The sequence below is a fragment of the Chiloscyllium punctatum genome, chromosome 33, assembly GCF_047496795.1.
Source record: "Chiloscyllium punctatum isolate Juve2018m chromosome 33, sChiPun1.3, whole genome shotgun sequence".
Lineage (NCBI taxonomy): Eukaryota > Metazoa > Chordata > Chondrichthyes > Orectolobiformes > Hemiscylliidae > Chiloscyllium > Chiloscyllium punctatum.
The window spans coordinates 26461939-26488731 of NC_092771.1; the positions used below are offsets into that span (position 1 = coordinate 26461939).

Consider the following 26793-nt stretch of genomic DNA (forward strand, 5'->3'; position numbering starts at 1 on the left):
GAAAGGTTGGGAACAGCAGGCCTTGAGCTTGAAAATGAACCAAGCCCAACAGGACAAAAGAATCAAACTGCCCTCCCACACCCCCATCCTCTGCCTCCAACCATCCGGCTTTACTGTTTGGGCCTCCCCAATTCAAGGCAACACCAGTATATTTGGGTCATAGTGTCAGTGTGACATCTGAGACGGTTCAGCTCATCAAGTCCATGCTGGCTCTGCAAAGCAGTCCAGTCAGTTCCCATTTATTCACTATGCCCCCAACAGCCTGACAAATTTATTGCCCTATGTGCTCATCCAATGTTCTTTTGAAATTATCAATTTTGTTTCACTGTGCAAAAAAGTTCTTCCTCACCTTCACTTTGCATTTCACATCCAAAATTCTAAATTTGTGTCACCATACATTTTATACCAGCAGCTAATAGGAGCAGATTTTCTTTGTTTGCTCTATCCAAACCTGTCACAATCTTGTATACCACTGTCAAATCTCTCTGAATTTCATTTGCTCCAAGGAGAACAGCTCCAATTTCTTCAACTCAACCGTGTCAAGTTCCTCATCCCTTGAGCCATTCTGCTCTCCTGTTTCCTTTCAAGGACTGTTACCTCCTTCCTAAAATGTGGTGGCAAGAACCAGTTGAGGCCTAAACAAAGGTTCACCTCATCTTCCCTGTTCTTGGACCCAATGTCTACTTTTTGAAGCCCAAGACCCCATTTGATTTTTAATTACTCTTTCACTATGTTCTGTTATCTCTAAAGATGGATACACAAGCAGCTCCAAGTGCCACTGTCCTACATTAAGTCTACATTGCCTCTTCCTAGCCATTCTGCCAAAATGCATCAACTGATACTTACTTTTTTTTCTATGTTAAATTCAACACCTTCTTCAGATATCCTAGGCAACTTGTCCTCAATCAATAAGAGAAATCTCAGGTTGGAAATGACTCATAATGCATTTTGCACATATACAACCAGGTCCCTCTGCTCCTGCATCCCCTTCAAGAGTTCCACCTTCTATTTTATAGCACCTTTCTAAGTTCTACCTAACACAATGAATCAATGATGGCCAATGTATTCACATTTTAATACAGGAAGTGGTATATTATCTTAAAGCTACACATAGTAGTGTGACAAATTATTATGTGCTAGTGATTGCACTTTTGGGGAATGTTAATGAACATTCCAAGAAAAATAACATACTTGCAAATGTAGAACGTTTCATTTAATTGCCACCTCATTATTTCAGTGTCAGTTTCAGTGAACAACATGAGTATAAAGCAAAGACAAAAATGCTGGAGAAACTCAGCAGGGCTGGCAGCATCTGTGGAGAGAGAAACACAGTCGACATTTCAAGCCTATTATGGCTCTTCTTCAGAACTTGACTCAAGACATTGACAGATTTCTAGCATCTTCAATGTTTTGCTTTTATCATAGAAATGTCAGTCTAATATCCAAGATGCAGTAATTTGACTGAGTGAAAATTTGGGGGTGGGGGGGGTGTAGTGGTTGGGTTGAATAGGGAATATGGTGGTGTAATGGTTATATCACTGGACCGGTTAAACCACAGACCCATGCGAGTTCAGTGAGGTCATGGGTTCATAATCCCACTGAGACAGCTGTGTAAATTTTGATGAGGCCAGGTAAACAGACACAAGTTGCCCATTTCAATTGAGGCTAGGGTTAATCTAGCTCATTATGGAAGGTTTTGGTGATTATCCATAAATGATAGGACAGGCCTGGTAATGCAGACTAGCTGAGGCATGTTAGTGAATAATTTCTCTCCATACTACATGCCCTTTAAAGGGACCTTCAGCATGAAATTGAGACACTGGAGGACAAGATATCCTCAAGTGAATGCAGTTGTAAAGACTTTTTTTTTGCTTGTTTTTTCAGTTAAATTGCAAATTATATTTTCAACAAAAAAAAACAGTCAGTATATTGCTCAAAATACCGATCATTGACATGTAATGTCATTCTAACCTCACAATGTGGGTGATGGATTCGAGCTGGAGAAGAAAGTGAGGACTGCAGATGCTGGAGATTAGAGTTGAATAGTGTAGGGCTGGAAAAGGACAGCAGATCAGGCAGCATCCACAGAGCAGGATAATCAACACTTTTGGCCATAAGCCCATTCCTAATGTCGATTTCCCCTGCTCCTCAGATACCGCCTGACCTGCTGTGCTTTTCCAGCATCACAATTTTTGACAATGATGAGGAATTTGAGCCCTCTGCAGAAACTTGAGGATAGATTGACACTCCAGTGTGAATGCAGCACTGTCAGTGATGCTGTCCTTTCGTTCAGGACCCACCTATTTCCTCAGTCAGTTATTAATTAGTTGAAAACATGTAAGGCAAAGAAGTTCACATAATTAACAGATGAGGAATTCTTCGTCGTATTTTGGTCAATATTTATCGTTCAAACAACGTTAAGCAAATTCTCTGTTCGTTTATTTCATGAATATCTATGGGTGCTTGCTGTGGATAAACTATTTTCCTCTGTGACAAAATTGTAACATATTTGAGAATTTAAAGGGAGGTACAGAACAGATGTGATCAAACAGAATGTTGAAACAGGCTTGATGGGATAAATGGCCCTCTCCTGCTGCTGCATAAATGCAAATCTTGCTCTATGACTGTACTGTTATTTCCTCCCAGCTCCCTAGGACAGTTTATGAATTCTTGGTAACATCCAGTCAACATCACTCAAATCCATACAGTGTGACTAGACTACTGGAGATGCAGTTTTTATAAACTGCCATGATGCCCAGCAGGCTTCAATTAATAGCTGACTGTAAAAAGTAAAGCCAGAGTGAAACCATTACTCAGACTGGAGCTATTACCAAGTGTAACACAGTCTTGGATCAATGACAAAAGGATGATCCATCGCACTAACGATTTCACCAAATGCCTAAGGCTTGGCTGTCTGTGAGTTGGCTATGGCTGATAGTTAGGTGTGACTCAAAGGTAAACATGCTTATTTCTGTGTCCAGGTGGTTTTGGATTCATGTCCCAGTCTTCAGCATGTAATTAAGTTTGTCCAACACTGAGGGAATTTTGCTGTTTTGGAGGTTCAATCTATCTTTTCAGCTGGATCTAAAACTGTCAAGAGGTATGAAGAAAGAGTGAATATATGGTGTTGAAATAAAGGACCAGCAATGATCATGCTGAATGGCAGAAAGCTCAAAGGCTGAAAAACCCAGTCCTGCTCCTATTTTTACGTTTCTATGTCAGAGAACTCACTTTAACAAGAAAAGGGAAGGTATCCCTGATACCCTGACAATTATCCATCCTTCAACGACACCGTCAGACATTATCTGGTCATATTGCCATTTATGGGAGCTAGTTGTGCATAAATTGGCAACATTATTTCCTGTGTGACAACAGTGAAGATACCTCACACAAGTAATTACTGGGCTGCAGAGTGTTAGGATATCTTGAGATAATGAGAGGCACTACATAAACGAAAGTTCCTTTTCCCTTTACTGCTTAATTATAAGCCAGGTCTGTCAGAGAAGGAAGGTCAATTGAGTCTTTTCCGCATCAGGTAGAGCTGCTAGTCAGACAAATTATGTAATGTAGAACCCTCACTCACTTACCTTCATCCCAAGCAGCAGAGTTCTGGATTAATGGTCAACTGGGCACACCAAGCAACTACATTCCAAACTCAGCAGAAAACCCTGACAGTTCTGACTATTCCCTCCTGCCCTGGCACACACCCTGCCACATTGCGTTCCTGTTTCTGCCTGTTCCAAAACAATAATAGCAATAACAACTTTCATTTATATAGCATCATGAACAGAAACAAAATCCCAAGGAGTTTCACAGGAGCAATAACAGTAACAAAATCTCACACCAAGGAGATATACCCACACTAGTTTCTAAGCAGGTTTGAATAATGTAGTTTGGTTATTAAGTAATTAAGTTATTACCCATTAATTTGTGCATTGTAACTGGTTATAAAGTAATTTGGAACAAAGTGCAAAAATGTTTTTATAATTGTAGAGGTTTATAAAATCATGAGGGGCATAGATAGGGTAAATAGACAAGGTCTTTTGCTTGGGGTGTGGGAGTCCAGAACTAGAGGGCATAGATTTAGGTGAGAGGGGAAAGATTTAAAAGAGACCCCAGAGGCAGCTTTTTAACGCAGAAGGTGGTGTGTATATGGAATGAGCTGTCAGAGGAAGTGGTGGAGGCTAGTGCAATTTTAATATTTTTAAAAGGTATTGGATGGGTATATGAATTGGAAGGGTTTAGAGAGATATGAGCCAAATGCTGGCAAATTGGGACTAGATTAATTTAGGATCTCAGGTTGGCATGGATGAGTTGGACCGAAAGGTCTGTTTCCATGCTGTACATCTCTATGACTCTGACTCTATGTCGGCTTAGTTACCACCCTAATAAATCTCACCTTCTTGGAATTGAACATTCTGTTCCACCCACCAAGCCCTGGAAACAGCACTCTTGCTTTTATTGCAGGCTGTTCGCTTGCTGATAGACTGAGATAAGATGAATAGTGAACTGCACCAAACGAACTCGACATGCATGCTGCACCCAACATTCATGATGAAGGTGGCTGTGAGCCTGCTGACAGTTTGTGATCTCCAACTCCTTCCACACAGGATCAGATGTCATTGCCCTGGTGCTGGTCCATCCTTGTTTCAGCACCAAGGCCCCAGGCAACAGCCAAGAACATATGTGGCTGCATTTACACTGAAGTCAACTGTGACTTGGTTGGTTGCTCTCCTGTCTCTGAAACATAAGATTCAAGTGCCATTCCAGCCTTAAGCGCAGTGGCGTACTGAAGAAATCCAGCAATGTCACAGGTGCTATCTCTCAAGTGTGATCTTACACTGAGACCCAATCTGCCCATTCCAGTGGATATAAAAGATCCCTTGCATTATTTTGAAGAAAAACAAAGGACTATGTTCAGTGGCTAAGACAATATCTATCTTTCAGTCAACATCACAAACTAGATTCTCTGGTTGTTATTACATTGTTAACCACATTTGGAAATGTTGGTGTTTGTCAATGATGTTGGCCCAATCAAAGCAGAAGCAAAACCTCTAGAGTTTCGACATTTCATCACAGTCAAGATCCCAGTCATTAACATCAACTCCCTCAGGATCAAATAGCCTACTCCTGCTCCTATTCCGTATGTTTCTGATTGCTCAGAAGATCACCACTCCATTCATGGTGAGCTGACTACACTTGATATCTTCCAGCACGACAAGTGGTATGGAATGCTGTGAAAGAGTCCAAGCTTAATTGTAGATGCAATTCTTTTGATACCATGATCAATCCTGGGGAGTATAACTTGTGTTAGCTCATCAAGAATGGGCCAGTAATCCTCTGAGCAATCAGGAATATTTGAAATAGGAGTAAAAGTAGTTCATGTGGCTTTTCAAGCCTGTTCTGCAATTTGATAAGATCACATTGATTGGATTGTGACCTCAACTCCATTTTCTTAGCTACCCCAGTATTCATTGACTTAAACTGATCAGTGATTTTCCCTCCATGCTGTCTGGGATTCTCAACCCTCTGAGAGAAAATAAAATCATCTCCATCTTAAATGATTTTTCAACTGTCCTCCTGTCCAACCTATCCTCATGAGATCACCCAAACAAAAGCTGTTTTATTTGATTCTTTACCACATCACTGCAAATGTAAACTATTTATTGACATTGTGTAACTTTTGGTTGTGCATTTCTTGTTTATGTCACATATAAGTTTGCAGATGACACCAAAATTGGAAGTATAGTTGACAGCGAACAAGGTTACCTCAGAGTACAATGTGATCTTGATCAGATGGGCCAATGGGCTGAGGAATGGGAGACGAAATTTAATTCAGATAAATGTGAGCCGCTGTATTTTTGGAAAACCAAATCAGAGTAGGACTTATACACTTAACGGTAAGGTCCTGGGGAGTATTGCTGAACAAACAGACCTTGGATTGCAGGTTCATAGCTCCTTGAAAGTGGAGTCGCAGATAGATAGGATAGTGTAAAAGGTGTTTGGTGTGCTTTCCTTCATTGGACAGAGCATTGATTATAGGAGTTGGGAGGTTATGTTGCGACATTGGTTAGGCCACCTTTGGAATATTGCATGCAATTCTGGTCTCCTTCCTATCAGAAAGATGTTGTGAAACTTGAAAGGGTTCAGAAAAGATTTACAAGGATGCTGCCAGGGTTGGAGGATTTGAACTATAGGAAGAGGCTGAATAAGCTGGGGCTGTTTTCCCTGCAGTGTCAGAGACTGAGGGGTGACCTTAGAGGTTTATAAAATCATGAGGGGCATGGATAGGGTAAATAAACAATGTCTTTTCCCGAGGTGGGGGAGTCCAGAACTACTGAGCATAGGTTTAGGGTGAGAGGGAAAGACTTAAAAAGGACCTAAGGGGCAACGTTTTCACTCAGGGTGGTATGTGTATGGAATGAGCTGCCAGAGGAAGTGGTGGAGGCTGGTACAATTACAGCCTTTAAAAGGCATCTGGATGGGTATATGAATAGGAAGGGTTTGGAGATATATGGGCCAAATGCTGACAAATGGGACTAGATTAGGTTAGGATATCTGGTTGGCATGGGTGAGTTGGACTGAAGGGTCTATTTCTGTGCTGTACATCTCTAGGACTCTATGACATTAGTTATGACTGAAGTGGTAGTTTACAGCTACATCTGCTACGGCCCATTTCAGTATCCAAGGAAATAATGAAAAGGTCAAAGAGATAGCTAATAGATGTTTTAAGGGAGGAGAGCAAAGTCAAAAGATTTAGAGAAATAATTTCTAATGCTTACAACCCAAGGAGTTGAAGACAGGACTGTCAATGGAGTGACTGACTTCAAATACTGATTTGATTTTAAAGAAATCTTGCAACATCATGCAGCTGAAGTGGGGTTAGCAGACAAGGGACTTTGTCAATGGTTCTTTAAGGTGTGTTGACAGATGGCCTCATGGTAATCACAAAAATTCCTACAGATGATAGATATATCAACCCTTTTGCCATGCAAAAGTTTAAAAGGAAACACAACTTAAATGGCCCACGCACTGACACCCCATCTCGCCTCCAAAAAATCTGAAGGATTATTGCTCTTTTCAATGTGCCCCCTATAGGAACAGCCATCCACCAGTGTCCTACCGGATTGGTTGTGTCTGGCCAGGTTCAGTTGGCTCTTCACCCTGGTGTTCAGGCTCTGGTGAGGCTTTCAAAAGCTTCAGTTCATCTGGCTGAACCGCATTGTACCAGTTCTGCTGGCCACCCTCCGAGGTCAACACCGGGCTCTTGGTTTCCTCTTGGCACAGCGGCTTGATCAAGTTGACAGCTGATACTGGCAGCTGCAGTAACCTCTGCATCGGTTTCATTCTTAGACGTTTCTGCTTGCCTGCTCAGTGGAACAATCTCACTTGGAGCAAATCCTGGCGTGATGGAGGCTCAGTAACCGATCAAGCTCCCAAATCTTCCTACCACCTTTGTTACTTTGTTACTCTGTCTATTTTCTTCTGTCTCTCTCAGTCTATAAAAGATGTTTCCTTGAGTTTCTCTCTCTTTTCTCCTCTGCTTTTATTTGCTTATCTATTTCACTTTCCTGGTGTCTCTGTTTGTGAATTGGTGTGTCTCTCTCTCTGCTTATATACGTCTCCACCTATCTCTGCCTATGTGTATGTCTCTATCTTTCTTCCTCTCTATGCCTGTGTCTACCTCTTTCTTTGCATCTCTCTCTCTCTCTTTCTTCCTCTGCTTTTCTATGAATGTGTGTCACTCTGTTCCTCCTCGTTTGTCTCGTTCTATTTATCTAAAATTGATTCTCTTTCTTGGTTTTTCTCTGCCTATTTTTCTATGTATCTATCTCTCTCTCTCTCACTCACTCACTGTCAGTCTGAGTGTATCTTTCTATATCTGCCGCTATCCCTCTCTCTGAGCTGCTTCTTTCTCACAGCCCCTGTCTTTCTGCTTCTACACTCTCAGCCACGTTTACAGGCTCTCCCCTTTCCCCTCCCCTTCCCAGTTCTTCCCACTGACGTGTGAGTCAGCAATCGCAAGGCAAGTATACTGACTCCCACCGGCAGACCTCCTACACATCACAACACAGCACAGCCACTCAAGTCCTGGGGAAACATTATACCAAAGGCTTTTGGAGAAATCCGACACCCTTGCTCTATACACACACATACACCACACACGGGTACTCTCGCTAAACTGATCTCTCAGCCATCAGAGGGAGATCAGTTGAAGCGCCTCCACTGGGTGGAGCTGCCAGTCTTTTTTTTTATTTCAAAAATATACTTTATTCATAAAATAATTTGATGGTCTGTACAGTTGGTCATGCCATACATTTACATACAGAGATCAGAATTTATCATTCTTATATACAGGTCTGTACGTTTATCAATCATATGTCCATATATTTTAGCTGAGGCATCAGCAGAGCCCAAATGACTGCGTGGGCCCCTTGTTCTTCTTAGGCAGGCAGACGTTACACGGTGGTCTTTCCTCAACGCACCTTGGCGGCAGCTGCCCCAAGCTTCAGTGCGTCCCTCAACACATAGTCCTGGACCTTGGAATGTGCCAGACTGCAACACTCAGTTGGGGTCAACGCCTTCAGCCGGAAGATCAACAGGTTTCAGACTGCCCAGAGAGCGTCCTTCACAGAGTTGATGATCCTCCAGGCACAGTTGATGTTTGTCTGGTGTGCGTCCTGGGGAACAGACCATAGAGCACGGAGTCCCGCGTCACGGCGCTGCTCGGGACGAACCTCGATAAACACCACTGCATTCCTCTCCAGACTTCTTCTGCATAGGCACATTCCAGATGGAGGTGTGTGACAGTCTCGTTTTCCATTCCCCCCACCCCCCCCACCTCCCCGCAGCCACTTCGAGGGCAATGTGTGGTGCGGCTGAGTGTCCGGGTGTGCATAAAGGATCTCACAGGCAGAGCCCTTCTCACCACCAGCCAAGCCATGTCTTGGTGCTTGTTGGAAAGTTCTGGCGATGAGGCATTCGCCAAATGGCTCTGGCGCTCTGCTCAGGGAACTGCTCGATAGGATCCGCCCTCTCCTTTTCCCGAAGGGTCTCAAGGACATTACGTGCTGACCACTTCCTGATGGATTTGTGGTCAAAGGTGTTTTTCTTCATAAACTTCTGCATGAAGGACAGGTGATACGGAACGGTCCAACTACTCTGAGCATTCCGCAGCAGCGAGGCCAGGCCCATCCTTCGCAACACCGGTGACAGGTAGAACTTCAGTACGTAATGACACTGGGTGTTTGCGTACCCGGAATCCACGCACAGCTTGACACAGCCACAAGGTGGTCATCAGGGTGAGGGTGGCATTGGGTGTATTTTTTCCCCCGTTTCCCAGTTCTTTGTACAGCGACTCCCTTTGGACCCAGTTCACCTTTGACCTCCATATAAATTGGAAGATGGCCTGGGTGACTGCAGAGGCACAGGTTCTGGGAATAGACTAGACCTGTGCCATGTATAACAGAATTGACAGTGCCTCATACCTGATGACCAGGTTTTTTTCCCACAATGGAGAGCGACCGTAGCTTCCATCTGCCCAGTTTCTGCCTCACTTTGCTGATATGCTCCTCCCAAGACTTGGCGCACGCCCCAGCCCCCCCGAACCAAATACCCAGCACCTTCAGGTGGTCGGTCCTAACGGTGAAGGGGATGGAGGATTGGTCGGCCCAGTTCCTGAAGAGCATGGCCTCGCACTTGCCTCGGTTTACCTAAGCCCCTGAGGCCCATTCGAACTGGTCACATACGCACATGAGTCTGCGCACGGACAGCAGATCCGAGCAGAAAACGGCGACGTCATCCATGTACAGGGAGGCCTTAACCTGCAAGCCCCCACTGCCAGGAATAGTCACCTGTCTCAGGCTCACATCCTTCCTGATAGACTCAGCAAAAGGCTCTATGCAGCACACAAACAAGGCAGGAGAGGGCAGCCTTGCCTGACTCCAGATCTGACTGGGAAGCTATCTGATTCCCACCCATTGATTGAGACTGCACTGACAATGTTGGAGAGAACATCTCTCATATAGCTGTGTGATATCCTGTCAAAAGCTTTCTCCTGGTCCAGGCTGATCAGGCAGGTGTCCAACCCTCTGTCCTGCACATAGGCGATCGTATCCCTGAGGAGTGCGAGACTCTCAGCGATCTTCCTGTCCGGTACAGCACGGGTCAGGGTGAATCACTGACCCCAGAGCAGACCTGACCCGGTTGGCGGTTACCTTTGACAGAATTTTGTAATCCGCATTCAACAGTGAGATTGGTCTCCAATTTTTGAGTTTCTCCCTCTTCCCCCTTCCGCTTGTATTGAGGGTGATGATGCCTTTCCTCGTGGATTCACTCATGGTATCTGCCCGAAGCATACTGACATGCAGGTCCTGGCCAATCAAGTCCCACAGAGCTCGACCGATAAGCCGTCGCTTCTGGGAGTTTTATTCTTTCGAAGGACGCGAGGGCCTTGGTCAGCTCGTCCAGAGATTGCGGTTGGTCCAGTCTCTCCCGTGTTCTGTCATGTAAGACCTCCGTGATTGAGGAGCTGCCAGTCAGACAGAATTAAGCATTGTCTAGTCAGAGGCATTTTGTGCACTTGCTGACTGTCTTCAGCTTGACCAGAGAACTCCTGTTTAACAGTCAATGTGAGGCTGTGAGCTGCTGCATTTCAAGCTCAGCAGCAGCCCTGACCTGCTCCTCACTTCCCATCAACTCCACCCCACCACCATTGCACATCCTCTACATGACGGTTCCAAATCATGAAACAACAGGTTATAGCTTCTTTAACCGAACAAACCATCCCAAGGGGCCCCACAGGAACATTATGAACAAAAATGACACCAAGCCCCATAAATATTAGATCAGATGGTCCAAAGTTTGGCCACTGAGGTGGACTTTAAGACAGATATTAAAAAGGGAGATAGTGCTAAAGAAGTTTCAGATTTTTCAGGTCCCGGGCAGCTCATGGCATTAGATAGGCTAATGAACCAAGGAGTGTATTGACTGGGACTCGCTATGTCCTAGGGGCTTGGATGGGACAGAATTTCTCAGGACCATTCAGGAGGGATTCTCAACACAGTATGTAAACAATCCATTCAGGGAAGGGGTTATGCTGGACCTGATTTTGGGAAATGAGTCCACCTAGGTGAGTGAAGTTTCAGTGGGGTAGCACTTCAGGAGTAGTGACTATAATACTGTAAGTTTTAAGATACTCATGGATAGGGATAACAGCAGTCCTCGGTGTTAACCTGGGGGGAAGGCGAACTACAACAATATTAGGCAGGAACTGGAGAAATTTGATTGGAGGTAGCTGTTTGAGGATTAATCTACAAATCTGAGAGTATTTCAAAGGGCAGTTGATAAGAATTCAGGAGTGGCATGTTCTTGTGGTATGAAGAATAGGTATGGCAAGTTATATGAACCTTGCATGACTGGGGATGTTATGACCTTAGTCAGAAAGAAAAAGGAAAGTCTAGGAGGTTGGGAACTGATGAAGCCCTTGAAGTACATAACGAAGTAGGAAAGAACTTAAGTGCTAAAAGGGGTCATGAAAAGTCAATAGCAAAAAGCAAAAAGGTAGCCAGGTAAAGGGTTGGCCCATTCAAGGTCAAATGAGGGAATCTGTGTTGAGCTGGAAGAGATAGGTGAGGTCCTAAATGAGTATTTTAACTCGATATTCATGAAACAGAAATAATTGGTGGAAGATGATCTCAGGGAAGGGAATATCAAGTTTAAATCAAGTTGCTATTAAAAAGGAAGAGTGTTGCACGTCTTTAGAAAGTATTAAGGTTGATAAGTCCCCAGGTCCTCATGGGATTGCAACCAGAATATTGAGGAAGATGAGAACAAATTGCTGGAGCACTGATAGATATCCTTGTATCCCCTTTGGCCACATGTCCCAGAGAACTGGAGAATAGCAAATATTGTCCCACTGTTTAAGAAGGGTAGCAGGGATAATCCTGGAAATCTTTAACCTGTGAGTCTCACATTGGTAGTAAGGAAATCATTGGAAAAGATTCTCGGGTACAAGATCGATGTGCACTTCGAAGCAAATGGATTTATTAGCAATAGACAGCACGGTTTTGAGCAGGGAGAAGTTGTGCCTCACTAACTTGATCGAGTTTTTTGAGGAGACGACAAAGTTGATTGAGGGAAAAGCAGTTGATGTTGTCTAACTGGACTTCAGTAAAGACTTTGACAAGGTCTCTTATGACAGACTGGTATCAAAGGTGATGTTACATGGTATCAGGCATGAGCTGGCAAGATGGATACAGAATTGATTTAGTCATAGGAGACAGAGGGTAGCGCTGGAGGGCTGTGACTAATGGTGTTCCACAGGGATCAATGCTGGGACCTCTGCTGTTCGTGATCTACATAAATGATTTGGAGGAAAACGTAACTGGTCTAAGTAGTAAGTTTGTGGATGATACAAAGATTAGTGGAGTTGCATAGAGTGAGGAGGATTGTCAGAGGATACAGCAGAATATAGATTAATTGGAGGCATGAGAAGAAAAATTGCAGATGGAGTTTAATCCAGATAAATATGAGGCGATGCATTTTGGAAAGTCAAGTACAGGTAGAAATTGTACAGTGAATGGTAGAACCGTTAGGAATATTGATATACAGAAAGATCTGGGTGTGCAGGTCCACAGATCACTGAAGGTGGCAGTGCAGGTAGGTAAGGTAGTAAAAAAGGCTTATGGCTTGCTTGCCTTGATTGGAAGGGGCATTGAGTATAAGGATAGACAAGTTGTGCTGAGCATAATAGAATTTTAGTGAGGCCACACTTGGAATATTGTGTAGGCCTCTGGTCACCGCACTACCAGAAGGATCTGGACAGGGTACAGAGAAGGTTTACAAGGATGTTGCTTGGTATGGGGGATTTTAGCTATGAGGAATGGTTGGATCGACAGGGTTTGTTTTCACTGGAACACAGGAAGTTGAGGGGTGACTTAATAGAAGTTTATAAGATTGTGAATGGCCTGGATAGAATGGAGGTTAGAAGGGTCAATCATTAGGGGACACAGGCTCAGGGTGTGAGGGGAGAAAGTTTAAAAGAGATGTGTGAGGCACATTTTTCACACAAAGGGTGGTAAGTGCTTGGAATGCATTACCGGAGGAGGTGATGGAAGCATTCAAGAAGCACCTGAACGACTACATGAATAGGAAGGGAATAGTGGGATATGGATTATTTTAAGCGAAGACAGTTTCAGGCTTGGAGAGCCAAAGGGCCTGTTGAGTGGCAGATGAAGTTTAATTCAGATAAATGTGAGGTGCTGCATTTTGGAAAATCAAATCAGGGTAGGACTTATGGTCTTATGGACCTTACCATTAAGTATAAGACCATAAGACATAGGAGTGGAATCAAGGCCATTCGGCCCATCAAGTCCAATCCGCCATTTAATCATGGCTGATGGGCATTTCAATTCCACTTATCTGCACTCTCCCTGTGGCCCTTAATTCCTTGCGAAAGTCTTGGGGAGTGTTGCTGAACAAAGAGACCTTGGAATGCATGTTCATAGTTCTTTGGAAATGGAGTCGCAGGCTGACTGAGGAATGTAAAATAGTGCGGTACAGAAGCTCAGTGGTTAGCACTGCTGCCTCACAGCACCAGGGACCTGGGTTTGATTCTAACTTTTGATGACTGTCTGTGTAGAGTTCGCACATTCTCCCCATAACTGTGTGGATTTCCTTTGGGTTTCCTCCCACAATCCATGAGCTGTGCAGATTAGGTAGATTGGTCCATAGTGATCAGGGATGTGAAGGTTAGGTGCACTTGTCAGGGTAAATGTAGAGTAGTAGGGTAGGCGAATGGGTTTGCGTGGGATACTCTTTGGACTTGTTGGGCCGAAGGGCTTGTTTCCGCACTGTAGGGGTCTATCTAAAATTATGAGGCATAGATAGGGTAGATTTTGAGAACCTTTTCCCCATGGCAGATGCGTCTCCGATCAAAGGGCATCAGTTTAAGGTAAGGAGTAAGTGGTTTAGAGTCATAGATGTGTTAGAAGGGATCTCTGGAAAGGTTTTTCCACCCAGAGGGTGGTAGAAATATGGAGTGCGCTGCCTGAGAGGGTGATGGAGGCAGATACTCTTGCAACATTTAGGCATCTGGATAAGCACTTAAAATGCCAGGACACAGCAGGCTATGGACCTAGTGCAGATAAATGGGATGAGTATAGTTTGGTGCTTTTTTATTGTATAGTTTGTTGGTCGGCATAGACATTGTGGACCGAAAGGGCCTGTAGCTATGATACATGACTATATATCCTAGGCTTGTGGGGCTGGCGGAGATTACAAAGGTAGGGAGTGGCAAGGTCATAGGGATTTCAAAACAGGGATCGGAATTTTAAAATTGAAGGTTTGCTTGACCAGGAGCTAATGCAGGTCACTGAGAAGGAATTGCAGTTGGTGCAAGTTTAGAAACAGCAGCAGAGTTTTAGTTTACAAGAGGGTAGATTATAGGGGAATCATAGAACATAGAACAATACAGCACAGAACAGACCCTTCGGCCCATGATGTTGTGCCGAACTTCTATCCTAGATTAAGCATCCATCCGTGTACCTATCCAAATGCCGCTTAAAGGTCGCCAATGATTCTGACTCTACCACTCCCACAGGCAGCGCATTCCATGCCCCCACCACTCTCTGGGTAAAGAACCCACCCCTGACATCTCCCCTATACCTTCCACCCTTCACCTTAAATTTATGTCCCCTTGTAACACTCTGTTGTACCCGGGGAAAAAAATTTCTGACTGTCTACTCTATCTATTCCCCTGATCATCTTATAAACCTCTATCAAGTCACCCCTCATCCTTCGCCGTTCCAACGAGAAAAGGCCGAGAACTCTCAACCTATCCTCGTACGACCTATTCTCCATTCCAGGCAACATCCTGGTAAATCTTCTCTGCACCCTCTCCAAAGCTTCCACATCTTTCCTAAAGTGAGGCGACCAGAACTGCACACAGTACTCCAAATGTGGCCTAACCAAAGTCCTGTACAGCTGCAACATCACTTCACGACTCTTGAATTCAATCCCTCTGCTAATGAACGATAATACACCATGGCCTTCTTACAAACTCTATCCACCTGAGTGGCAACTTTCAAAGATCTATGTACATAGACCCCAAGATCCCTCTGTTCCTCCACCTGACTAAGAACCCTACCATTAACCCTGTATTCCGCATTCTTATTTGTTCTTCCAAAATGGACAACCTCACACTTGGCAGGGTTGAACTCCATCTGCCACTCCTCAGCCCAGCTCTGCATCATATCTAAGTCCCTTTGCAAATGACAAATGCCCTCCTCACTGTCCACAACTCCACCTATCTTCGTATCATCTGCAAATTTACTGACCCACCCTTCGACTCCCTCATCCAAGTCATTCATAAAAATTACAAACAGCAGAGGACCCAGAACTGATCCCTGCGGAACTCCACTTGTAACTGGGCTCCAGGCTGAATATTTACCATCTACCACCACTCTCTGACTTCGACCGGTTAGCCAGTTTTCTATCCAATTGGAATCAGCTAGGCATCCATTGGAATCATATGATTCAGCAATGGATGGATTAAGAAGTTGTAAAGTCAGATGATATGCACATCTCTGTGATGGTATTGATTAAGACTTTGCAACAGATCTGCTCAAGACACAGTCTTCCTGATATTAACCCTGATGCTGACATTCTGTCCTGTCACTCAGGCTAAAGTTGTGCATGTGGTGGGTAGGTATTGTAATGCCTCCTATTCTTCAGCTGTGAGGTAACAACAGTCATATTTACCCATCGCACCTGAGGGGCATACGGGACCATTGGGGTTCTAGTGGTAGGTATAGTCCAATATCAGTGTAATCTGAAATTGGGACACCTGTCTTGGCTAAAGTGTGAATAGCAATATATGGTGCTATACAGGAATCCATTTTCTTTTCTGCTCAATCTTGTTCATCAGAGTACAAGTTTCAATTTTGGGTGCAACTTGGGTGCATTGTGCTCCCAAAACATGATTGGAATTGCACTACTTAGAATTAGGGGGTGATTAGGATGCGATTTGGTGTAAGAGTTACAGCTGAGGTTTGGGTTTCATTCAGGGTTGGAGGGCTGGGATTAGGGTTGGGGTTGGAATACAAGTTAGAGTTAAATTTTAAGCTACCAATAAACTGACCAATTAAAATCCTAAACACAACATCTTCAAACATTCAGCACATCTACAGTGTGTGTTTTTTAACCCTCTGCATTTAAAAAAAAGCTCCTTTATATATTTAAGATTAGTAAACAGCTGAAAATGAACACCAATAATAAAAAATCTTGAAGGTGTGCAATCATCTTATGACTAAAATAATGTAAAATTAGTGAATATCTAGAAATAATCTAAACTGAATAATAGTTTAAAAATTCCCTGCACATACTCTAGTTACTTTCTCAATAAATCAACTTTCTTTTCAGAAGAGGAAAATGGGATTGGATGCTCTGCAAATTTACAGCACATGGGAATATTCAGGATTGAGAACTGCCTGACAGAAAACCGAATAAGAATAAATGCATCATTGTCACATTGACAGGTTCTACAAGGATCAATGCTCAGGCCCTAAATATTCACAATCTATATTAATGATCTGAATGGGGGATTAAATGTATTATATCCAAGTTTGCAGATGATACAAAATAGATGGGAGTGTGAGCCTTTGAGAAGGATGCAAAGGTACTTCAGGGAGTTGTTAAAAAATGGCATATGGTATATGAGGTTATCTACTTTGGTAAGATAAACAGAAATACAGAATATTTCTTAAATGGTGAGAAGTTGGGGTGTATTTGGACTTCAAAGGGACTTGAGTGTACTTGTTCATGAGTAGCTGAATGTTAATGTAGTACAGAAAGCAATTAAAAAGGCAAATGATATGGTGGCATTTATTATAAAAAGATGAATGCAGGTATAAAGAGAGCTTACTGAAATTTGAGTTTTGATACAACGAAGTTAGAACATTGTGTGCAGTTATCTAAGGAAATATATATTTGCCACAAAGAATGCAAAGAAGGTTCACCAAACTAATTCCTGGGATGGAGGGATTTTTCTATGGGCTTCTTTTATCTGTAGTTTAGAATACTGAGAGGTGATCTCATTCCTACTTACAATATCTACCCCGTCGAGTCTTGGAAGAATATAGGAAGGATATTTGTTCTGGCTGTGAGGTCTAGAACTAAGGGAAACAGTCTCAGAATATAAAATAGGCCATGAAGAACTGAGATGAAGTGGAATGTCTTCCATCAGAGGGTAGCAAACCTTTGAAATTCTCTAAGAGGATTGCGGAGGCTTAGTTCTTGAAAGTTTTTAAAGTCTTGTTGATAGATCTCTACACACTAGCAGTTTCCCGCACATCTCAATATTTTTCATGAAGCAGATGATCACACATGATCTCACTGACTTGCAGAGCGGCCTCAAGGGGCTGAATGGCTAACTAGTTTAATGACAAGGATAAATATTTTAGGGTCAAAGAATGCGGTGCTGGAAAAGTACAGCCGGTCAGGCAGCATCCGAGGAGCAGGAGAATCGATGTTTCGAGCATAAGCCCTTCATCAGGAATGAGGCTTTTCTGGCCCAAGGGGGGCTGAGAGATAAATGGGAAGGTAGCTGGGAATGCGATTGGCAGATGAAGGTGAGGCTGAAGATGATAGGTCAGAGAGGAGGATGGAACTGTCCTACCTGTCCATCTTCCTTCCCAAGTCTCTATGCACTTCAGACTTCTGAATTTTCTCCTCATTTAGAAAATAGCCCATGCCTCTATTTTTTATACAGCAGTGCATTACCTCACACTGCCCCCCCCCACCCCCATTATAATCCATCTGCCAGTTCTTTGCTCACTCTCCTAACCTGTCAAGTCCTTCTACAGCCTCCCTACCCCCTCAATTCTATCTGTCTCTCTACCTATCTTTGTATCATCTTCAAACTTAGGCAGAATGCCTCCAGTTCCTTCATCTTGATCATTAATGTAAAATGTTGCACCAATATTACTGCCAAAGCACCTGGGCAATTACCACCGATACTGGAAAATGCAACAAAAGAAAAGATCCACTTATCTAGCAATAGTTTAGGATAACACACAGAATTGATAATGAAGTTAGTTGTATTTCAGTTCTTGAAGAACTAAAGTGAGTTTAAAATATAAAACATTCTAAGTTTGGAACTAGTTAAGTAGGTTCATTCAGATCCTAACTATCAACCTCAGGAAACTTCAAAATGTTAGAGAATAGAGAAATGAAATACAGATGACATGGTTTATATGAATTTTGAAAAGATTTTGAGAAGGGATCACTTAAAGGGGCATAGGAAATTAAATGGGACAGTGGACACAGCTAGACTTAGGAACAAACAGCAGGAGTAAAAGCAACTGAAAGATGAGGTGAATGGATTCATTTTGGAGATACTTTGATTTACATTAATTTCCTGCAGTTAAACTTGAAGGTATATTTGGATTAGTGTTTCTCACCGAGTTGTGGCAAACTGTAACAGACCTTTCTTTTTCATATCTGTTTCACTGGATGCAGGCATTGCTGTGTCAGCCAGCATTTATTGTCCATATCTAGCTGCCGTTTCAGAAAGTGCTGTTGGGCCACCTTCCTGAACCTCTGTTGTCCTCAGGGTGTATATATACTCACAGTGCTGTTAAGAAGGGATGCTGACTCAGTGACAGAAGGGACGGCAATACAGTTCAAGTCAAATTGATGCAAGGTATGGACATCAAAAGATAGTGATGCTTCCATTTGTCTTCTGTAGTCATTCTCAGTAGTAGAGTTGTGGGTTTGGGCAGTATTGTGAAATATTGCAGGTGAGCACAGATTAGCAGAAGGAGAAAACCAATAAAGTTTGAAAATCATGGAAGTGGCCCGAGTTGGATTTCCACAACAAAGTAGGCTGGATGAGTTTGCAGCAGTGCCATAACTTCCAAGCTTTACTGATTTTTCTTGGCTTTTCCATGTGACAGGTACCTTGGGAGTGTAGGCATCTACTGCATCTGCCCTTGAGATGGTAGTGATGGGTTACCTTTTTGAAGCATTGTAGCAATTCAAAATAACTGAGTAGTCATTTGAGTTAAGAGTCCTCAGCTACGTCTTCTATCTTCAGAAGGACAGTTGCAAACCAATTGGATTTTTACAGCAATCCAACAGTTTCAGAACCACTGTTATACATATCAGCTCAAATGTAAAAGAAAACACCTTGGCGTGCAAAGTTAGGAAAGCCAATTGAAAGACTTTAGATAACATAGAACAGCAAAAGGACAGGGAAAAGAGAATTTTAAAGTGTAAAACACAAAGTTGAGACAGCATTTCTGACCTTGCACAAGTTAGACAACAATTGAATGTTCAATTCTGGAATGGTATGAGTGCAATGGAGGGGTCTTGTGGCACATGGTAGTGTTACTATTCTGGGTTCAAGTCCTACTTTGTGCTGGAGGTGTATCACAACACCTCGGAACAGGCTGATTAAAAAAACATCAAAAGCAATGGTCGAGGGTAGATCGAGCAGGATGTTAGCGAACTAAGTGGCTATACTTATACAAAGAGACCTAGAGAATCTTAGGCTTTATTTAATATAATTGAGAAGGTTAATAGGTCAACTGATAAAATGGTTTCCAGAATTTGAAGGGTTGTGACTAAGTCAATTGTAACAGATTGCTTCTCACTTTAAGTAATTTCTGGAATTCAATTGTGAAATGTGAAAATGCCACCCTCTCATGACAGTTTCAGTTTGTGGTCCAGAATTCAATATTCACACACGACAGGTTAGAATGTGGACCCCAAAAGAGAAAATGCTGGAAAATCTCAGCATCTGTAAGGAGAGAAAAGAGCTGACGTTTCAAGTCTAACGGACCCTTTGTCAAAGCTAAAAAAAGGGGGAAATATGGAGGTATTTATACTAGGCTGAGAAGGTGAGTCATGGCTCCAGAAGCAAAGGTAGCAATAAAGAGATGATAATGACAGTGCATAGAGAGATTATCGGGAGATTAGGAGCTGTGAATGACCAAGGCTATGTGACAAAATATTGAGGGGGGGGGGGGGGGGGGGGAAGAGATGGGTGAAGCAGAGGCAAAATGGAAAACAGGGGAGAAGGGTAGCAAAGGGGGAAGAGGAGAGGAAAATGGTGATGAGAGAGTGGGGAGCAAGAGAAAGAGAGCGAGAGACAATCAAGAAATAAGAGGTACACAACAGTGGAAAAATATGTTAAAAAAAATAAATGAAATAAAATTACGGAGCAGAATGAAAATAAAGGTCGAGATAGGATAATCATCTGAAATTGTTGAATTCAAAGTTGAGACCGGCAGGCAGTAACGTGCCTATTCGGAAGATGAGATGCTGTTCCTCCAGTTTGCGTTGAGCTTCACTGGAACATTGCAACAGGCCAAGGGACAGACATGTGGGCATGGGAGCAGGATTGTGTGTTGAAGTGGCAAGCCACGGGAAGGTTCGGGACCTGATTGCGTACAGACCGAAGGCACTCAGCAAAGCGATCACCCAGTCGGCGTTTTGTCTCTCCAATATAGAGGAGACCACATTGGGAGCATCAAATGCAATAGACCAAATTGAAAGAGGTAGAAGTAAAACGCTGCTTAATCTGAAATGAGTGTTTGGGGCCTTGGATGGTGAGCATGGAAGAGGTAAAGGGACAGGTGTTGCACCTTGCATGGGAAGGTGCCGTGTGCGATGGGAGAGGTGTTAGGTGTGATGGAGGGGTGGACTAGGTTGCCTGGAGGGAACGATCTCTGCGGAATGCAGATGGGGGAGAGAAAGGAAGATGTGTTTAGTGGTGGCGTCGTGTTGGAGTTGGCGAAAATGGCCGAGGATTATTCTTTGCATGTGAAGGCTGGTGAGGTGAAAGGTGAGAATGTGGAACCTTGGACCACAAGGTACAACAGAATCCATTGGTTCACTTCTGAAAAGCTCCTTTAAAATTAAGGGACAGAATAGGATTAGATAGGCTGTGTACTAAAGGGCAGAGGAAATGAGCAGAAGTGGTGATAGGCTGGCCGGGATGAAAAGTGCAGCTAGTGAGAGGCAGAGGGGATTAGACTAAGTAAAATATTAAATGATGTAGGCAGAGTAGAATTGGACTAAGTGGGAAAGCTAAGAGTCTAGGAAGTGAAGGGAGTGTAGGATATTACGGGTACAGGGAGTCAGCATGAGAGTAGGATTAGACTGCTTGGAATATTAAAGGGTGTGGAAAGTGAAGGGAGAGAGTGGTTTTAGACTGGTGAGATATCAAAGTGTACAGGGAGGGGAGGTTGATAGGGAGGAGAGTGGCTGTGATATTTTAGGGTGCAGGGAGTCGGTGGAACAGGGGGATTATACTGGGTTGGATAATAGATAAAAGGAGTGAGCTGGAGAGTGGAATTAGTTTTGGTGGGATATTAAAGGATTGGGGATGTGAAGGTGAGTGAGGAATCAGACTGGGTGGGATAATAAAGGGTGTAAGGCATGATGGGGAAGGTATTGAAAAATGTGGTGCTGGAAAAACGCAGCAGGGCAGGCAGCATCCGAGGAGCAGGAGAATCGACGTTTCGGGCATAAGCCCTTCTTCAGGAAAGATGGGGAAGGTAGGATATTAAAGTGTGCAGGGAGTAATGGAGAGTGTGATTAGACTGGGGAATATTTAAGGATACAGAGAATGAGCAGGAGTCTGGATAGATTGGTTGGGATAGTATTAGGTAGAGTGAGTGAATGGCAGAGTTAGATTTAGACTGGATGGAATATTAAAGGGATATTGGGGAAATGGAACTGACAGTGGAGAGTAGAATTAGACTGGGTAGAATGTTAAAGAGAACAGGAATTGGGGGGGAAGTGACCCTTATAAAAATGAACAGTAGCACAGCTAGAATGGGCTGACTGGCTTAATTTTGCATTATATATTTCTAGGTTTTGGGTAAACACTAACAAAATAACAAAAAAAAACAAATATATAAAAAATAACAAAATGTTATTTTTCTTAAGGTAGGATTCAGCAGGAATTGTTTAGCACAGTGAATTGAATAGTGTTTGCTTCTCTTGAGTGTGCCTCGAGCACATCCAAGCAGCATTTTGTGTAACACACTCCAGTTTACATATCAACCTTGGCTGATTTGGGAGGTGTTCAAAGTCTAACTCATTAGAGATACCCTTGGAGAATCTTCTTTCAGAATGGGGATGGTTTATAAATGAGAGTTCCATTCAATAGTATGACACATCAAGAAGAAATTGAATAATTTCACATAATTACAGAGCTGAAAAGACTTTCAATAACTCACCATATGGGATAATATCAATCTGATTATTAAAATATATTTTAATGTAAAGCTACATTAGAAAAAACTGAACACAAAAGCCCATGCAAATTCATTCCAACATATAACAAAATTTGAGAAATTGATTATATGATTATTAATTTAATTTGTGGATACTGTGATGACAGACTATTCAGTAACAGCTTTGAGTGTTCAGGTTGACTCTAGTACTCCAAACAAATTCTGGGAAGATGACCTATTTTCACATCCATTTCATAGTTTCTTTCATTCTTGCTGACTCATTCACTTATGCCATTATTACCTCTCAGCTTGAAGACACCAACTCAATCCTTTCTGCTCCCCTGCATTCACAAGCTTGAGATCAACAAAACTCCTCCTGCTTTTGACTTAACTCACTGTTAAGTCCCATTTCCCCAACATCCCTGTGCACACTGGCCTACATAGGACCGTGGGGACCCGATCAGTGCTGTGGGTGGGAAGAAAAGGGATGAGGGCAAAAGTGCAGGAGATGAGTTGGACACATCTGAGAGTCTGTCAACTACATTAGTAGAGAGTTATCGATTGAGGAAAAAAGGTGAATGTTTTGAAGGTTCACCCCACTCCCTGCTGTGGAAGCTGGTATCATCATAACAGATGCGACAGAACTGGGGGAACTGAGATAGTAGAATGGAGTCTTTACAGAAAGCAAGGTGTGAGGATGTATAGTCAATGTAACTATAGGAGTCAGTGGGTTTGCAGTGGACATTGGTGGCCAGCCTATCCCCAGAAATGGAAATAAAGAGGTCAAGGATGAGAAGGGAGGAGTCAGAGATGGACCAGGTGAAAGTGAAAGCAGGGTGGAAGTTGGAAGCAGGGAGCAAAATTGATAAATTTTTCCAATTCTAGATGAGACAGGGAAGCAGCACTGCTGACATTGTTGTACTAGAGAAAGAGTTGTGAGTGGGGGCCTGAATAAGACTTGAGCAAGGAACATTCCACATACCTACAAAGAAACAGGCATAACTGGGGCACTTAAGAGTACGCATGTCCACACCTTTTATTTGAAGATAGTGAAAGGAGTTAAAGGAGAAGTAGTTGTTCAAATTGAGGATATGAAAAACTCCACAGAGACTGGTATCCCTTCACTAAGTCACCCTTCATTTACACAAATCCTCCACTCTAGTACTACCCCTTCAGAGCCAGCTCTCAAGTGTACCAGAATCTTTGTCGCTCTGCATTTTATCTATCAGCCAAGGCTCCCTGATTGGACCAGATTAACAGTCCCAATGAGGGAACTATTCTATGAGGTCTCTGATGAAACTGCTCCTTTAACAAGGTCATGCAGTCCTTGGCTTTTTTTTCAGAGAGGTCATAAATGACACAGACTCTGAAAAGTCTGGGGTGTAGTGTTTTGGGGCCAATTTGATAATAGCTAACAGATATTGTCTCAGACAGAAGGCTTTCAAGTTTTTTTAAAAGGAACACCTGTACAAGGACAGGGAAGTGGCCACTTCTGCCAGCTCAGCTTTTCTCTGGTTTGGTTTTTAGCAGTAGTGTGAAAAAAGCTACTGGACCCAAAGGAGCAAGTCCTGGCTGGTAACTTTCTCTGACTTCTACCCTATAAGAATCTGTTTGTTTTTACCTTTTATGCCAAGGGGGATTGTTGCAAGTATTTGAAACAGCATCATTATCTTGGGATGATCTGCTGGGTTTTTGGAGAATTTATTCAATATTCTGATTTTTGTTGTTTGTGTTTCATTCAGTAATCTTGGAAATAAATTTTGTTTTTAAAACTAAGTGGTATGACCAGTGGCATCTCTCCTGGAATATCCACGTTACACCTGCTTAAAACAACTAGCAAAGTTAGAATGTTTAAAAGACATTTAGGTAAGTACATGAATAAAATATTTGGAGGAATGTGGGCCAAGCACAGGCAGGTGGTACTAGTTTAGTTTGGGACTATGGTCGATATAGACTGGTTGGACTGAAGGGCCTGTTTCTGTGAATGACTCTATGACACTATGGCCTACCCCTCCTCATTCTTATGTTCTTACGTTCATCTATCCTAATCTCATCTTATGCAATTCAAGCTTTAACTCGAGAGAAAGGTTCCATCAACGAGCAACTTTGTTTACATCAAATAAACCTTGGCTGATAGCTGATGTCCTTGGAGATGCAATGCCTGTGTGGAGATTTGGTTGAGGTGTTCAATATCAGGAGGGACATGGACACAGTTTCAGAGAGAAACTGTTCCCATTGGTAGAAGGATCATGAATGAGAGGATAAGTTTAAAGGGACGGGCAAAAGTAGCAATGGCGACAAGAGGATAAACTTTTTCATGCAAGTGAGAGGATAGAATACATTGTCTGAAATTGTGGTGAAGGTAGGGAAATTAAGGTTTTCAAAAGGTAATTGGATTGTTAGCTTAAGAATGTGTTACAGAGAGCAGGCGAAGGAGTGGGACTGAATGAATTCCTTCTACGGAGAGCTAGCACAGTCTTGGTAACTGAATGGCCTCCTTATGGGATATAATCAATCTGTGGTGTCAAGTATTGCTTAATAAACACTATTGTGAAACACTTTGCATCATTTTATTTTGTTTTATATGCTGCACGTTGTTGTGTGTGACTGGTTCCTGATTGTGAACATGCAAGTCATTGCTGCCATCTGTTGTCAGTAGTGAAAATATACACAGAGGCCACCATGGACCTCCAAAGAGACAGTCTATTGGGCCACACATTCACCTCAAGAATCAAGAATCAAACAATATAAAATGTACACCGCAGTACAATAGTAATTCTGAGGAAATCCTGCAACTGCTTGTTGTCCCATCTAAGACAAAGAAGTTGTTGGAAAGAATCCTGAGGGACAGGATTTAAATGTATTTGGATATGCAAGGACTGATTTAGGGATAGTCAACATGGCTTTTGCATGGGAAATCCTGTGTTACTAACTTGATAGAGTTCTTTGAAGAAGTTCTTTTGAAGGATTAAGGAGGCCAGACCATATGGACTTCAGTAAGGTGTTCAACAAGGTTCTTGATGATGGACTGGTTAGCAAGGGAGAACCATCCACTTGGATACAGAACTGGCTGAAAGGTAGAAGGCAGAGGGGGGTGATGGAAGGTTGCTTTTCAGACTGTAGGCCCGAGACCAGTGGTGTGCCACAAGGATTGGTGCTAGGTCATTTATATAAATGATTTGGATGTGAACAATAGAGATAGAGTTAGTAAGTTTGCAGATGACACAAAAACTGGAGGTGTTGTGGACAGCGAAGAAGGTTACCTCAGATTAGAACAGGATCTTGCTCAGATAGGCCAATGGGCCGAGGAGTGGCAGATGGAGTTTAATTTAGATAAATGTGAGGTGCTGCATTTTGGAAAGACAAATCAGTGCAGGACTTATACACTTAATGGTAATGTCCTGGGTAATGTTGCTGAACAAAGAGACCTTGGAGTGCAGGTTCATAGTTCCATATTGGTCAGAGCATTGTGTATAAGAGTTGGGAGGTCATGCTGCAGCTGTACAGGACATCGGTTAGGCCACTTTTGAAATATTGTATGCAATTCTGGCCTCCCTGCTATAGGAAAGTTGTTGTGAAACTTGAAAGCGCTCAGAAAAGATTTGCAAGGATGTTGCCAGGGTTGGAGGGTTTGAGCTATAGGGAGAGGCTGATTAGGCTGCGGCTGTTTCTCTGCAGTTTTGGAGGCTGAGGGGTCACCTTTTAGAGGTTTATAAAATCATAAGGGGCATGGATAGGCTAAATACACAAGGTCTTTTCACTGGGGGTGGGTGATTCCAAAACTAGAGGGCATAGGTTTAGGGTGAGAGGGGCAAGACTTAAGAGGGACCTAAGGAGCAACATTTTCATGCCAAGGGTGGTGTGTGTATGGAATGAGCTGTCAGAGGGAATGGTGGAGGCTGGTACAATGACAACATTTTAAAAGGCATCTGAATGGGTACATGAATAGGAAGTGTTTGGAGGGATATGAGCCAAGTGCTAGCAAGTGGGACTAGATTGGGTTGGGATATCTGGTCGGCATGGACAAGTTGGACCAAAAAGTTTGTTTCCATGCTATATATCTCTCTATGACTCTAAGATCATAACAAATAAGAACAGGAGTGAAAGGTACAGCTCCTTGAGGCTGGTCTGCCATTCAACAGGATCATGGCTGATCTGACACTCCTCACATCCACTTTCCTGCTCTTTCCCCATAGCCTTTGATTCCCCTACACATCAAGAGTCTATCTTCCTCAGCCTTAGTAGATAAAGACTCTGCCCGACAGCTCTGTGTGGCAAGGAGATCCAAAGATTCACAACTCTCTGAGAAAAGAGATCTTGATCAATTGGGTCAGTGGGTGAGGAGTGGCAGATAAAGTTTAATTTGGATAAATGTGAGGAATTGCATTTTGGTAAAACAAACAAGGACTTTTACAATTAATGGGTTCTGGGTAGAGTTATGGAACAGAGACCAAGGAGTTCAGGTACATAATCTTTGAAATTTGTATTCCAGGTAGACAGGGTGATTAAGAATATATTTAGCTTGCTTGCCTTCATTGCTCAAACC

General features: G+C 42.9%; 1 protein-coding gene across 7 annotated transcripts in view; it reads right to left on the reverse strand.

Moving 5' to 3' along the window:
- The window catches only part of ap3b2 (adaptor related protein complex 3 subunit beta 2), a 232821-nt gene that overhangs the window by 161587 nt on the left and 44441 nt on the right, over positions 1–26793 (reverse strand). For 2 of the 7 annotated variants that reach the window (XM_072553201.1, XM_072553199.1), the window contains exon 1: positions 7124–7947. The exons of the other annotated variants lie outside the window; for them this stretch is intronic. In XM_072553201.1, coding sequence (XP_072409302.1) covers positions 7124–7347 — 224 coding nt within the window. In that variant the 5' untranslated portion in view covers positions 7348–7947. Of the gene's footprint in view, positions 1–7123; positions 7948–26793 lie in introns of those variants that run through there. 7 annotated transcript variants of the gene reach the window in all.